Genomic DNA, 15,104 nt, shown 5'->3' with positions numbered 1-15,104 from the left:
ATAGGTCATTTTCTGTTTTGCTTATATTGTAGTATTTGGGTCAAAAGTGTGAATTGATGCATGGAGTCCAAATAGCTGGTATAATTTTCTTATATGGAAATAAGCCACTTGGTTAGGTGGGAGGAGTACTGATCTTAAAGTTAGAAAATGGTTTCTCATTATATTTTGACCCTAAGTAACTATGTGACTGTGGACAAAAATTCTCTTGACCACCACAGTCTTCTTAACTGTAAATGAGGAAAGTAGACTTGATGACATCTTAGGATCAAATCATGAAGCTATGATTCTGTTCTGTCACTTGGTCATCTTTATTTCATTAAAATGTCAGCCTTTATGTTGGAAGATACCTATCTCTGAAACCTGACACCTCAGCTATATAAGGATTTACATGATTTTGTGTTGGGTTTTATGGTTTGTTTGTTTTTTAACCCTAAATTTAATTACAACATCAGATTGGGAAAGTAAGTGCTTTTCCCCCTGATTTACAAAGGGAAGAAATGAAAAAAACCCTAGAACTTAATATTTTAAACCCTGGAGAACTGTGGACCTCTAGCAAGTTAGCTGGTAGGGCTGAAATATTGAGACTGCTGTTTAGACCTTTGGAGTATAGACTTAGAAGTGTTTTAATTCCACGTCTTAATTTTGTACAGGAGGAAACTGTGGCACAAGTATCTCAACTGCTCATCGATGGTTACTTGCTTGTAGGAGACACTTGTGCCTGCCTAGAGCACAGGTTTTCTTAGTACTCTTTTGGTTGTATCATTTTATTTCTTTTGGTTATATCATGCCATTTTATTTGTTATTCACATGCATTTTTAATTTGAGATCACACCTGCTTAGTTGTCTTTCTGTGCCTCCTTTTGCTGTTTGCTGAATTGGAGGTAAACTTTATAATTTCTCAATCACTGAGTAAATTCATGGTGGTAGAATTCACTAAAGAAGTAATTTTTATATTAATTTTTAATAGCTAATATAGTTACATGGTACAAAATTCAAAAAGAATCTTAGAGTGAAAAGCAAATTTCCAACTCACTTAGTTCTCCTTTTTTTTTTTTTAAACGCCTACAGCACCTAGGTGGTCTCCCATCCAGGTGCTAACCAGGCCCAACCCTGCTTAGCTTCCAAGATCAGACGAGATCAGGCATATTCATGGTGGCATGGCTGTAGACTAGTTCTCTTTCTTACAAGCAGTTATCATTGCCAATGTCTTTATTATCCTGCCAGAGTATTTTGTGCCTGTATAAGGATATATATGTCTCTATTTTTAACAAAGTAATTTAAATAATTTAGTAAAGTAGTTTGAGTTTTTGAGATAAAGTTCCTCTGAAATGTTTTCTATTTTTTCTTTTAGTTTATTAAATACATATGTGATTATTGTTGAGAATATAGAAATTGCAAAATGGTAAAAGAGTTGTATTAAAATCTTTCATAACAAGACTTCCCCAAGATAGTCACTATTAACCGTTTTCTGGATTTTCTTTTCTTTCTTTTTTTTGTCTATGCATATTTACATATTTTTTAGTTGGGCTTACCTTATACAGTTTTACATCTCATTTTGGGATTTTCACTTATAATGGGCATTTTTCTCATGTTGTTAAATATTCTTCAAAAATACTATTTTTAACCCATACATATTTTTTTGTTATGACTATGCCATTTATCGAACACATTTTTGCTGTTACTTCGAATGTACCTTTGATAGCTAATTTCTACATAAATATCTTAAATTTGAATTAGTCTACTTCTGAGGCCAGTCAGTGCTTGTTTTTCCTGCTCCTTCTCTGTGAGCCATTTGGAACTTAAGTAAGAGTATAAGTATTGTCTGAGATCTGGGTTGGTGCTCAGTACTTCCCAAGTGATAGTTGATTTTAAATCCCAGGTTATCCCCTATGAAGAAATCAATCTATTTTAACTTTCTCTTTGAATAGGGCAGGGATCCCAATTCACATACCTTTTGTGGCTTCGTATTAAAATAACTGGGAGAGACGAGCTGTAGTAAACTGGGAGTGTGTGCTTCTTCAAGACATTCAAGTTTAAATTTCTTTAAAATATTATTCTAGCCAAACAAAACACAGTTGACCCTCAAAGCCAATTTCCCACCCAAGCAATAGGACTAAAAGTAGACCTGTTTTCCAAATGTGAAGAAGAGAGTTTAATCCACACTTTTTTCATTTTAATCCAGAAAGAAACTTAATTATGTAGGCATTTGGCAAAAAGAAACCCTTAGAGAACCTAAGCAATCAAAATAAATAACTATAGCTTGAAGCTCAAGCAGTTAGGAAGGAAGGAAGGGAGGGAGGGAGGGAGGGAGGGAGGGAAGGAAGGAGGAAGGGAGGGAGGGAGGGGAAGGAAGGAAGGAAGGAGAGAAAGAGAGAAAGAAAGAGAAAGAGAAAAAAAGAAAAAAGAAAGAAAAGAAAGAAAGAAAAAGAAAAGAAAAAAAGAGAAAGAAAGAAAAGAGAAAGAAAGAAAATATAGCAACTTGAAATCAGTCAATGTCAGAGAAAGGTCACTGTTTATAAATACAGTTGTTAATTTAAAAAGTGATTTTTGGACATTAAGAAAATTTGTTCAAGTGCTCTGGGAATGGAGAGTACAGTACACTATAGAAACATTTGCATCCATTTAAAAGAATTTGCTATTGAAATGTATGCTTCGTGTATGTTTCAGTTATTTACTTATTTAGAAAATTGTCCAGAATGGAATCCTGATGTCTCAATGATGATCTAGACATTTTCTTGATGAAAGGGCTACTTGTCTTTGTCTTTTAGAAACTTTTCTTCTTTTAATTGTATGTGACATAATTACACATCTTTGGAGTTAATTTACTTTTTATAATTATATTCGAGTTATCAATTTTAACAGACAGTTGTAGGCAAGAAATGAATTAAAGACAAGGTAAAAGGAAAAATTGGATGAGGAGAATGTGTTGGAGTTGCAGACATTAATTAATTACTCTTTATCAGTTGGTTTTGTTATAGTCTAAGAAGGTAATTTAGAACTCACATAAATCTAATAAATCTATTTTGTTTTTTAAATAACATAGTTATTTTAGTGGATATTGTTACCATTGTTTTGAACTGTAAAAGCTCAGAGTTTGCTTCTCTTTATTTTCATTTTATAGCTTGAATTTGTCATTTATATATGAAAATTTATAAACTAATATTTTGTTTCTTCTCAACTCTTTAAAAACAAAACAGCCCAGAGGTCTGCTCAAGAACTTCCTCATATTGAGAAGTACAGTATCAACAGTTGTTCTGTAAATGGAGGTCATGAAATGGTTGTGACTGGATCTAATTTTCTTCCAGAATCAAAAATCATTTTTCTTGAAAAAGGACAAGGTAAATAATATAAGATTTGAATTGACTGACCGCAAACTAAGGGACAAAAGGGTGAAATGGATTATTCAGATGTTTCACTGACATTATTCACAAAATAGGCATCATTTATGCCTATTTATGCAGACTTTATTTTAAACCAAACATTTATTAAATTTTCATGTGAATGTTTTCACTAAGGATGTCTCAAAGTAGAAGAATCCCCCAAACATATGTCACACAGAAACTTGGGCACAATGCTTAGAGCAGCATTATTCATAATAGCCAAAAAAGGGAAGTGATCCAGGTGTGCATCAGCTGCTAAATGGATTAACCAAATGTGGTGTATCTGTACAATGATGAGCTATTCTTCAGCCATAAAAAAGCATAAAGTAGTGATGCCTGCTACAACATAGATGAACCTTGAAAACATTGTGCTAAGTCAAAGAATCCAGCACAGAATGTCAAGAATCAGCAATTTATAAGAGACAGAAATAGGTTAGGGGTTGTGAGAGGTTAAAGGGAGGTGTCAACAGGGAATGACTGCTAATGGGTGTGGGGTTTCTGGAATTAGTGGTGATGGTTGTAGAGATCAGTGAGTATACTAAAAACCCCTGAATTGTATGCTTTAAAAGGGTGAATTTTATGTGTTTTATGTAATTATTACATCTTAATTTTTAGAAAAGTAGAAAAATCCTATGTCTGTTAGGGGGTTTAGGCCTTCTTGAGCACATTTAAAATATTTTTCCGCCAATTATTTCCTCTCTCTTATCTTTTTAAGCATTTAAAAAATGTGAAATAAAATGCCATTCTTAAAAGAATAGTATAGCAAATACTCCTACCTACTACCCGGTTTAAGACATAGGACATTTACCTTTGAAAGCCTCTTGATGCCCCTTCCCAAATGAATCCCTCTCTTGAGTCAATCCTTGTTTTTCTTTATATTTTATTTTATATATTTTCCCTTGTTTTTGGGCTTTATGTAATGTTGCATGTATTCTTCTGAAAATGTTTTTTTAGAGATCAATATTAATGTTTTAAGAATGATCCATGTAATTGAAGATCTTTTCACTGTATGTAGTTTCACTGTATGAATGTGCCACCATTTATTATCCATCCTCTCACTAGATATGTGGGCCATGTTTCTTTTTTGGCACTGCCAAACAATAGCTAACAATGCTGCTATGAGCATTCTAGTTTTTAGTGCCATTTTCTTTTTTGGCTTTTGTGTAATTGTATTTATCTGGTGCTCAGCACATCTTTAACTATGCCCACTCTTTTCTGGCCCTTAAATACAGATGTTTCCCAAGGTCTATATTCAGCTTTTTTTTTTTTTCTTTTTTTTCATTATATTCCTTTGTTCAGGAAATTTCATCAGCTACCAAAGCTCTATCTATAGCCACATTTTTTTCTTCTAAATTTCTAACCTGCACTTTAAAATATTCACTTAATATTGCTACATAAGTATTGCCACTGATACTTAATATGAAAAAATGTCAGACTTCACAAGCCAGTTCCTCAATTTCATTAATAATGTCAAAGCCTTCTTCTTGGGCTGGAAACTACGTTTCCAACTTTTTTTTTTTGCTTCAAATTCACTTCCATCCCCTTCAGCCCTGACCAGTACTTGCCTGTCTTAAAGAAATATCAGTTCTTTTTCACAGTTTAATTCATCAATTATGTGTGAAGTGATTGCTGTGTAAAAGACACTAGACTAGGTATTAGGGACATAATGATTAATAAAACCTTCAGGTCGCCCGCTTTGATAGAGCCTACATTCTGGTGGTAGAGCAGACAGTAAACATATAAACAAATAAGTGAACAAGGTAATTCTCGATAAAAAGGCTATGAAGTAAAAGGGTAAGTTGATAGTGTTGGAATAGTGAACTATTTATATTAGATGGTCAAGGATTGTCCTTCTGCAAAGGTCATATTTTAAGCAGAACAAAAAGTATGAGGAAGAGATAGAATCTCAAAGCTGTCCCTTTCTATTGTAAAAATTCACTTGCATTTGAATGTAATAAATATGTATGTGTAAGGCAGTGTGATTATAGAATTCATTTTTTTTAACCCAGAGCTTTTAAGAGCTTTTGGTTTAAACCAAATTATGTTATATGGTGGCAATTAATCTGCTTCTGGTGAGATTGCAGCTGTGAATATGTAACTCCCATTCAGAAAGCACCTTCAATGATCCCTTCATTTTTTACGTTCCTTAGTGTGGCATTGAGGCCACAATCTGTTGCCTATCTTTCTAGCCTCATTTCTTACTGCTCCCTGCCTCATACTTTATACTATATCATTGTATCTGTGTGCAATGCCCAGTATCATGAAGTTTCTTGCCATCTTGCCTCTGCTCGTGCTATCTCTTCTGCCTAGACTACCCTTCCCTCACATCATCCGAGTTTTGCTTTATATTTAATATGAAATATAAAAGTTCAAGAGCTCCTCATGAAGCCTTTCTGGTGTCATACCCCCACCCCAAGACTATGTTAAGGACCCTGACCTGTGTGCTCCTGTTACTTCCAAAGTACATTTTTATTAGCTAGTGTAACTACCACATTTCATTGTAATGAACTATGTGTATTTGCCTTCATCCATAGACTGAAGATAGGGTATCTTGTCTCCATTATCTCAGTAACCCAAAGTGCCTGGTGCTTTGGGACCCACCAAATGATTGTTGAACTGAACTATAATTCTAAGTAGGCATAGGATTTGTCTGTAGTGTCTCTTGTGCATAAGAATGGCCATCATCTAATTATTGGATGGGAAAAAGATAGTCACAGTCTGGGAGGATTTGATTGATTTTCTCCTGATATCGTCATAGTCCAGATGAAGAAGTCATGCTAGCTGCGAAGATACTTGTATAGGTTAGTTACTGAATGAATGCCTATACCATAAAAAGACTGCTTTAGAATAGCTGCTCATCAGACTGGAGTGAGAGCTGTAGTAGTAGGTGGAGCTCTCACTTGGAATGAACAGACAGAAATGTGCTGGCCAGATCTTCAGGTAACACAAATCTATAAAGCCTAGAAGCCTATTTTAGAAGACCAAGAAAATGAAGTCTAAAAAAGAGAAATTAATGAAACAAGGGGGAACCCAGCTACATAAGTACACATTTTGGTATCTTGAGCTTGGTAATAAGAAATGTAGCAGACTGAGGGATACTTGCTGGCCATACACTAAATGTAAGAGAGAACATGGTGTGGCTGCCCTAGAAAACTTTTATCAACAGTGACACAGCATTTCCACACAGGGTGGCAAGAGTTTCAGTCACTATCATGCTGGGTCATTTCTCACCTGGACTAGTCAGTCCTGGACCTGGTGCATTTGGAGAGAGATGGTCAGACTGTAGGAGTGAAGAGTGATCAGGAAGGCTGAAATATTATATGCAGAACTCGGGATGCTAGTGAGCAGAAGAGGAGACATAGCTAAACATAGCTGCTTTTAAACATCTAACCTGTTTCAGAGAATCACTCAAGATTTTGAGGAGTAGCACTTAGACTAGTGGTTGGATACTATAAGGAGACAGATTTCCTTTATCACAAGGATTGCTTCAGCAGCAATTATTGTCCAGATGAAGTTACTTGATGAGGGAGTGAATTTCCTATTACATAAGACATACAAACAGAAGTTGGCCACAGCTTGGTGGAAGTGCTCTCAGAAGATTTTCAAGTATCACTTGGTAAAATAAACTCTGTGGGGCCTGCCGACTTGGGTAGTCCATTTTTTCCCCATAGGTACACATTTTATTTTCATAATGGAAGCCAGAAAAAGTTTCTCTTTACTAGTAAATTCGTGACACTAAATACATTAAATTTTGATTACAATTTTGTGACTTGGATTACTTTTAACTGTAAATTGTTTCTTTCAACAGATGGACGACCTCAGTGGGAGGTAGAAGGAAAAATAATCAGGGAAAAATGTCAAGGGGTAAGAATTTATTTTTTAAGAAATATTTAAGAAGTTTAATGAGAAAATTGAATAATGCTACTTATGGTATATATTATGAGTCTTATCTATTTAGAAAAGTAAAAAAATTTTAGAAATTTGGCTTAGATGCTTTCCTGGTATTAAAGTTGAGGCAAGATAAATAACTGGTATCTTTTTCGTGTATAGGAAAGGATAAATTAGAAATGAAAGATTATTAGAAGTTTCTTAGTGAAGTTATCATTAATTTATTTCTCTGAATTCAGTGAAGAAATCAAATTCATTAGACAATACACAATGGGCAAAAAGTAGGAGGAGGACAAGCCCTTAGGAGTTTGTGTATTTAACACACTGTTCCCAGCTCTTCAGCATCAGGCCTTTCAGGGTTCAACACTGAAAGTTGTGGTCCCTTCCTGGTTGGAATGGAGACAACATTCTCTGGGGTAGAGAATACCACTTCTCTCACGGTGTTCTCCAAAAATGGAGAAATTAGGTGAAGGATCTCAGTTGGCTTAGAGCTAAATGTTTTCACCCTCCTTGTGTAAAATTACTTCTATATGAATACAGATTCTGTATATTGCCAATTTAGAACCTTTTGAATATAAAATTTTAAATAGGGAATTTAAATTATAACTAAGGAAGTATTAAATTTCATTAAAAACCATAATAGACATCCAGTTAAGATGTAGAATAACATGTAATATTCAGTAGAACAAAGTATCTCACTATGTAGTATATAAGACTTTATTTCTGCTACAACTAGAAACCCAACTGGGTGAGTAAAAAGCAGTTTTTTCTTTAATGGTTTACTTTAAAGAGCTTATTTCTGTTAAGACTAAAGTATCCGTAGAATAAATTGTCAGATGACTTATATGATCAGTTGGTGTGCATAATGATCTACGATGGGAGGGCCTGGGTAGTAGATAAGGCTCATAAGTAGTACTGAGTTTAGCAGGTGCATTTCATTTTTAGTTCTGAGTGTAACACAATCTTGCTTTCCATGTTCCTTAGGCTCACATTGTCCTTGAAGTTCCTCCATATCATAACCCAGCAGTTACAGCTGCAGTGCAGGTGCACTTTTATCTTTGTAATGGCAAGAGGAAAAAAAGCCAGTCTCAACGTTTTACTTACACACCAGGTACGAGGAGTTGTGATGATTAACAATAGTTTTCTTTTGTAATGAATAAAGTTATTCAATGAATCCTACATTAGAATGTTCAAGGTAGGATGCTTTATAATCAATAAAAATCCTAATATGTGCCTAATCTGTAAAGTTTGTGTTGACTTTAAATATTGAATGTGATAACAGTTGTTATTTTGTAGTTATTTATTATAAGGAAATTACAAGTTTGAATGTAGATTTGAAGTCCATTTTTCAGGAGCTACCAAAAATCACCAGCATTCCAGGAAGAGCAGGTATTTCTGAATATGTGTGAACTCCCCTTGTGCCCTTAGCACTGCAAAAATGACCTTTAACAGGGAGATGACGTCAAATTTGTGTTTCAAAAAATCATATTCCCTATAATATATAAATATCAAATAACATGTTATGTACCTTAAATGTATATAATGTTATATGTCATATATATTCAGTAAATTAAAAAGTTAAAAGAAAATTACTTTTCCCATATTTCATCTGTTTCTGTAAGGTGTCAATGACCCATTTAGACTTTTCTCAAATTATTAACTGTAGAGAGTGAAAATTATATAGGAGAAGCCAAAGAAGATTAAAAAGGAGATTCAAATATCTAGAGTGTGTTTTGAATGTACAGTGAAGAGAGCATAAATGGTAAAGAATAGCAGGTTTTTGAGAAATTTGGAGGGATAGGATTTAAAATATGGAAATTGGAATGGGCCTTAGATGGGAGGATGGATAAGAGAGAAGATAAAGAAGATGAACAAGATGGATATGTTTAAGATGGTTTGTAATTTATTTTTGGAGAATTTAGGGAGTTACAATATGGTATCATCAATTTTTTTTCTATAAAGAATGACATGAAGTCTGTTATGAGCAGAAGAGAGTGTAGTGATTTGGCAGTTTGAAGAGTGGAGAAGTTTGGTATTGTAAAGACAGCAACTAAAGACACAGTCCAAGAACATTATCAAATGCTGTTGAGATAGAGGACTATAAAGTATAACCTGAATAAGAAAGGAGAGGGCTCCTGGGATTGGGAGGGAAAAAAAAAAGCAATAGTGTCAACAAATTAGAGAGTTTTATTACCACCTTCATGGGGGTAGTAATTGAACAGATAAACAGAAGGAGAGAGTATGATGCCTTTACATTAACAGTTTGTGAGTTGAGAGGACAATATAAAGGCAGAGGCTTAGAGGGCATTACATATTGAGAATGGAAATCAATGGGGCCCCAGAGCACAAAGAGAATATTGAATTGGACTGTAGCTGTCATCACTAGCCTTATGGTTGACAGAATACAAATCAGGTGGCACAAGCTAACAGAAAGAAGGATGGTGGACACACATGAGCGTTTGGATAGTCCTTGCTCTGGTTGATTACTGTCTTTTCTCTGTAGCATTTGGCTTTTTTCATTTTTTTCTAAAATTAAATTTTGAATAAAATTTTTATAAAAGCATTTTACATTACTGTGAATTTTTTAAAAAGACAAGTTGAAAAAATATTTTAAAACACCCAAATTCCCTTTTACTCTGAAACTATCATTCTCTCCTTTTAGATCCTTTTGATCTAAATATAGACACTTTTTAAAAATAGAAATGGAACCATACCACATATACTAATTTTGTAACATGAACATTTTTATTTTCCTCATCAGCAGATAGAGTTTTGTAGAATTTGAATGGCTTCTTAGTATTCTAGTGTATGGCCCTGTCTTTGCTATGTTAGAGTTATTTTGCTCGTCTTATTAATTTGTATGAATTCTTTATATTAAAGATTTTAGCCTTTTGTTTATGTTTTACAGCAAATAATCCCTGTTAAAATTTTTCTTATAAAGATTTTAGATATTCATAGTTGCTTATTTTTAATTAAAGAATTTTTCGATTTGTTACCTTTCAGCAATCTCCTAGTAATGGGGATTGAGCAACATCATTATGCAATAGAAAAATAATCATTAATTGCAAATGGACGATTCTTTTAAGCTTTCGAAAATTAAAAATGGTATTTAGCATTGTTTGTCCCACAATCAGTTTACTTTACAAAAGGAAGATAGTTAATAGAGCTCAGAGCTCTTCCCTAGTAGTGCTGCCTGAACAACTTCTTAGCCTCTAGCTTCAGAGCTTCTGATAGGGGAGCCCCACCCCCACCCCAGCATCCCTGAAGCTGTTGAGGGAATGCACCTCCCTCTGAGGCTCAGCAGAAGTTATTAATACTGGAGGTACCATCTGAGCTTTGTTTTCGGAATAATGGGGCTTTTAGGGGCAACATTAGAGCCAAACTCTTGTGTATAATATTTTGCCTGTGGGAAAATATATTCTGTGTTCTGAGTAGCAGACTGGACAGACTGACTTTTGGATTACGGTCGTTTCAATTGGGAGAAGAAACTTGCCTTATAATCAGGAGATCAGGTCTCAGTTCTATCATAAACAGATAAAACTCTCCATAAAATCAAGATGTATGACCAAAGCATAGCTTTCAAATTGTTTAAATTATTTTATTCTTCAAATAAAATTTTATGCAAAAGCCAATATATTTAAAAAAAAAGAAAAAAGGAAGAAGGAAGTAAGCTTAGGTCCTCTGTTAATACTGAAAGAGGAAATCCAGAATCCAGAGAGTTCCTACTCTTCCACATCCACCGTGTGAAGAGGAGTGCAAGGCTTTTCATGGTTTGAAAACCACCAGACCAGTTGATTTTTTTTTTCTGGATCCTTCCATCCATCAACATTTTAAATTTGAAAGTGAGCAAAAGGTAGAATTAATCTGTTTCTAAAATTCAACTCATTCTATATATTGTAAAGTCTCTTAAACAATATTTCCCTCCAAATAAGAATGAATTACCATAGGTCAGCAGTGAGGACTTCCTTTTGGTCAGGTTGGAGTCTGAATCCCTTACAGACAAAAAAGTGATACTTGATTTGGCAGAGTGGCGAAACATTTGATTTAGCAAAGCAGAACTCTCAATCTTTATACCCAGATGTGAGTCAGGACCATAGAAATAGGAATTGGATCATGCAAAATAGATGGATATTATGCTATAGTTTTTAATCCTTCTGTATCCTTTTTAGTGTATGATAACCCAGCACTTGTGTAACCAAGACTCTCACCTGCTGCATTCAGAATTAATTAAGGGATGAGAGTAGGCTTTCTTGGATATTCTCCCTCCTTCTATAGGAATGTAACTCTGGGTATGGGATTCACGGTGGCTTTCATGGAACCAGAGTAGGAGCTAAAGTAGAAGACAGAAAATAAGAATCTAATAGTCAAGGGAGAAAGTTCTAGTTCTGCCAAAGTCAGAATAAAAATAAGTACATTAAAATACATACATATATACATACATACATTCATACATTCATACATGCATACATACATTAAGACTTTAGAGAGGTCAGGAGCTGGTAGACACAGTGAACCATACTTGGTACACCTGAGCAAGAATCAGGAACTAGAAGGAGGGCTGTGTCAGGACTATGAGCGTTGTGGCAGAAGCCATAAGAAGATTGTGGAAATACCTTTCTCTCTTGTCTCTGGGGTTGTTGGCTCACCGGTTGCCAGATTTAGAAGCTAAAATGCTTGAACGATGAGCCCATTCTGTTCTTACTAAGAAGCCAGAGTAAAGAGTAGAACTCAAAACGCACCCCTAAACGAGCGCTTCTGTGATAAAATATACTGTCGGGGCTGTCTTAATTCATTTCCTCAGATTGAGACCGTGCTTATGTGAAGAGATTTGTGCTTGGTAAGGGTTTGGTAAATGGTCACATGAGGTTTGACCTTGCTTTGGGTCTCATAGTTATTTTCTTTTGACATAAAATGAGATACAGTCGGCCTCTGCATCCGTGGACTCCCAGTCTCAGATCGAAAACAGTATAGGTATTTATTGAAAAAATTCATGTGTAAGTGGACCAGCACAGTTCAAATCTGTGTTGTTCAAGGGTCAACTGTACTTGTATTTTGTGAAGATCATGAAATTTTTAATTTTGTATTTGATAAGTAGTACAAACACAGAAGGAACAATGAGATGTGAATTCAGGAAAATTATTTTAAAATGAGTTATAGTACTTCAATAGAAGGCTAAAGTAGATAATTTCTAGAAAAGCACTTGCCAAGAGAATCAATGAAATCACTTGTTTTAACACATAATTGCTAGTTCTTCTGTATTTTGATATACATATTAAACAAAATAAACAATGCATTGATTCCTACTTTGATGCATTGAGTATTCTTTCATCAGGTAGACTCATCCTAAACATGAAGCTGCTACTTTTTTTGATAAAGGATAATGGCCTCTGCTTTGCTTGATGGAATGATGAAGTGAAGTTTTCATTGGTAATACACTGTATTGCAGTGCTTAAAAGTATGGACCTTTTTTTTTAAAAAAAAAAAAAAAAACTTTCATACTTTTAGAGCAAGAATAACTACTGTTCGTCTTATGCTTACTGACTTCATGTATTTTGTATTATTTGCCTTCCCTGAAAGCATTTGAATTTTCAACCCCTGACTTGGATTTGTGCTACAGTTGTGTAGCCTAGAATGAAGGTCTTTCAATAATTTTTTTTGTATTATGTAATAACATTTGCTTTAATAATTTTCTTTTCAGTTTTGATGAAGCAAGAACACAGAGAAGAAATTGACTTGTCTTCAGTTCCATCATTGCCTGTGCCTCATCCTACCCAGATCCAGAGACCTTCCTCAGACACAGGACACCCATGTGACAGTGTACTGTCAGTACAGAGAAGCTTGGTTTGTCCCATCCAGCAAACATACACATCCTTGGTAACCTCATCCCATCTGCCACAGTTGCAGTGTAGGGATGAGAGTTCTGGTAAAGAACAGCATATAATACCTTCTGCAGTCATGCACCAGCCTTTTCAAGTCACACCAACACCTCCTGTGGGGTCTTCCTATCAGCCTATGCAAAGTAATGTGTACAATGGACCAACTTGTCTTCCTATTAATGCTGCCTCCAGTCAAGAATTTGATTCAGTTTTGTTTCAGCAGGATGCCGTTCTTCCAAATTTAATAAATCTTGGCTGCCAAGCGCCATCATCCATACCTTTTCATTCTTCAAATTCAGGCTCAACAGGACATCTCTTAGCCCACACACCTCATTCTGTGCCGACCCTGCCTCATCTGCAGTCAATGGGATACCATTGCTCAAATAGCGGACAAAGATCTCTTTCTTCTCCAGTGGCTGACCAGGTCACAGGTCAGACTTCCCCTCAGTTACAGTCCATTACATATGGTCCTTCACAATCAGGGTCTGCTGCAACAGTTTCCCCAGCAGTTTCTTATCCCTTGGCCAGTTCACCACTTTCTGGACCACCATCTCCTCAGCTACAGCCTATGCCTTACCAATCTCCTAGCTCAGGAACTGCCTCATCACCAACTCTAGCCACCAGAATGCATTCTGGACAGCATTCAGCTCAAGCACAAAGTACAGGCCAGGGAGGTCTTTCTGCACCTTCAACCTTAATATGTCACAATTTGTGTGATCCAGCTTCATTTCCATCCGACGAGGCAACTGTAAACATTAAACCTGAACCTGAAGAGCGGGAACCTAACTTTTCAACAATTGGTCTACAGGACATCACTTTAGATGATGGTAAGTTCATTTTTATGTTCTTAAAGCAGTGGAGATCCAGGAACTTCCTTCTCTAAGTCATGAGAAAGCTACATGGATTGCTTATTGGTATGTGGTTGGGCTTTCTGATAAGTGTTGTTACTAGAAATATGTTAATATTTGACTTGGAGAATGGACATGAAAATCTATGTTTTAAAGTCTGTTTTACCACGTATTTCTGTTCCAAAGTGTGAGACCTTGAGTGGTAACCTACCACCCATTTGTGATGGAACTGAAGACATGAGATTTATTGGGCATCTTTTAGAACATGTAGTGAGGTCACAGTGTCTAGAGAATGGAATTTGAGGGTGTTAATTCAGTAAACATTGCTGAATGCCATCCATTTGCAGGGCAAGAGTTAGATATTGGGAATTCTAGGAACATATTAATATATTGTTCTTATCTTAGAGGAGACACATAAGAACCTGCTCCTCCGTGGCCTTGCCATCTTGCCAAGTCTGATAGTGGTAATAGTATAAGACCAGACTGGTTTGCTACTGCTGGTACAGCTGTTGGCACCAGGATAGAAAAAAAAAAAGCTATTTATATAAATGCAGCAAGTTAGTGCATAGACTTGTGTTTTTAGGAAATTAATAAATTGGAGAAAAAACTTTAGAACATTAATTTTTTTATCATTGAAAATCAAGATAGGATTGTTAGGTAATAATTTTTTAAGACTTATTCTTGACTTTATTATTTATATGGTAGTGAAATTTTGTCTAAGTAGGAATTCAGTGAAAGTTACCTGTAAGTTTTTCAATATGAAAATTCTGAAGATTCTGAAACATAGATATAGAATTTTAATTCTCTGTCTGATTCTGTTTAATTATAGAAAAGTAATTCTAACTCAGCCATCTCTTTTACGCGCCTAGAGAAACTGAGTTTACTACTTAGTTGTAAAACTGGTATTAAACCTCAGATTCCAGGTACGAGGGGAAAGGAAGGTAAATAAAATGTGCCACCCCCTCCCAGGTCTTTACTGTCAGAGCAGTACACAACTATCAGTGCCGCAGGTCTGAGTCACTTATAATCAAAATATAAGAGAAGCATATTAGGAGATCAGCAGAGAGATGTGACAGAGTCCATGAGAATGATTCAGCAAATCTTCTTTGAGG

The 15,104-nt window shown here is 35.3% G+C and overlaps 1 protein-coding gene across 3 annotated transcripts in view; it reads left to right on the top strand.

Moving 5' to 3' along the window:
• Positions 1-15,104, top strand: part of NFATC3 (nuclear factor of activated T cells 3) — a 92,910-nt gene that overhangs the window by 55,496 nt on the left and 22,310 nt on the right. For all 3 annotated transcript variants that reach the window (XM_016164343.2, XM_016164337.2, XM_016164353.2), the window contains exons 6-9: positions 3,198-3,338; positions 7,189-7,244; positions 8,253-8,379; positions 12,967-13,971. In XM_016164343.2, coding sequence (XP_016019829.2) covers positions 3,198-3,338; positions 7,189-7,244; positions 8,253-8,379; positions 12,967-13,971 — 1,329 coding nt within the window. The remainder of the gene's footprint in view (positions 1-3,197; positions 3,339-7,188; positions 7,245-8,252; positions 8,380-12,966; positions 13,972-15,104) is intronic.

The sequence above is a fragment of the Rousettus aegyptiacus genome, unplaced genomic scaffold, assembly GCF_014176215.1.
Source record: "Rousettus aegyptiacus isolate mRouAeg1 unplaced genomic scaffold, mRouAeg1.p scaffold_m13_p_14, whole genome shotgun sequence".
In the NCBI taxonomy this organism is placed as follows: domain Eukaryota; kingdom Metazoa; phylum Chordata; class Mammalia; order Chiroptera; family Pteropodidae; genus Rousettus; species Rousettus aegyptiacus.
The sequence above is the reverse complement of the archived record's forward strand: the minus strand, read 5'-3'. Positions and strand labels throughout refer to the sequence as shown.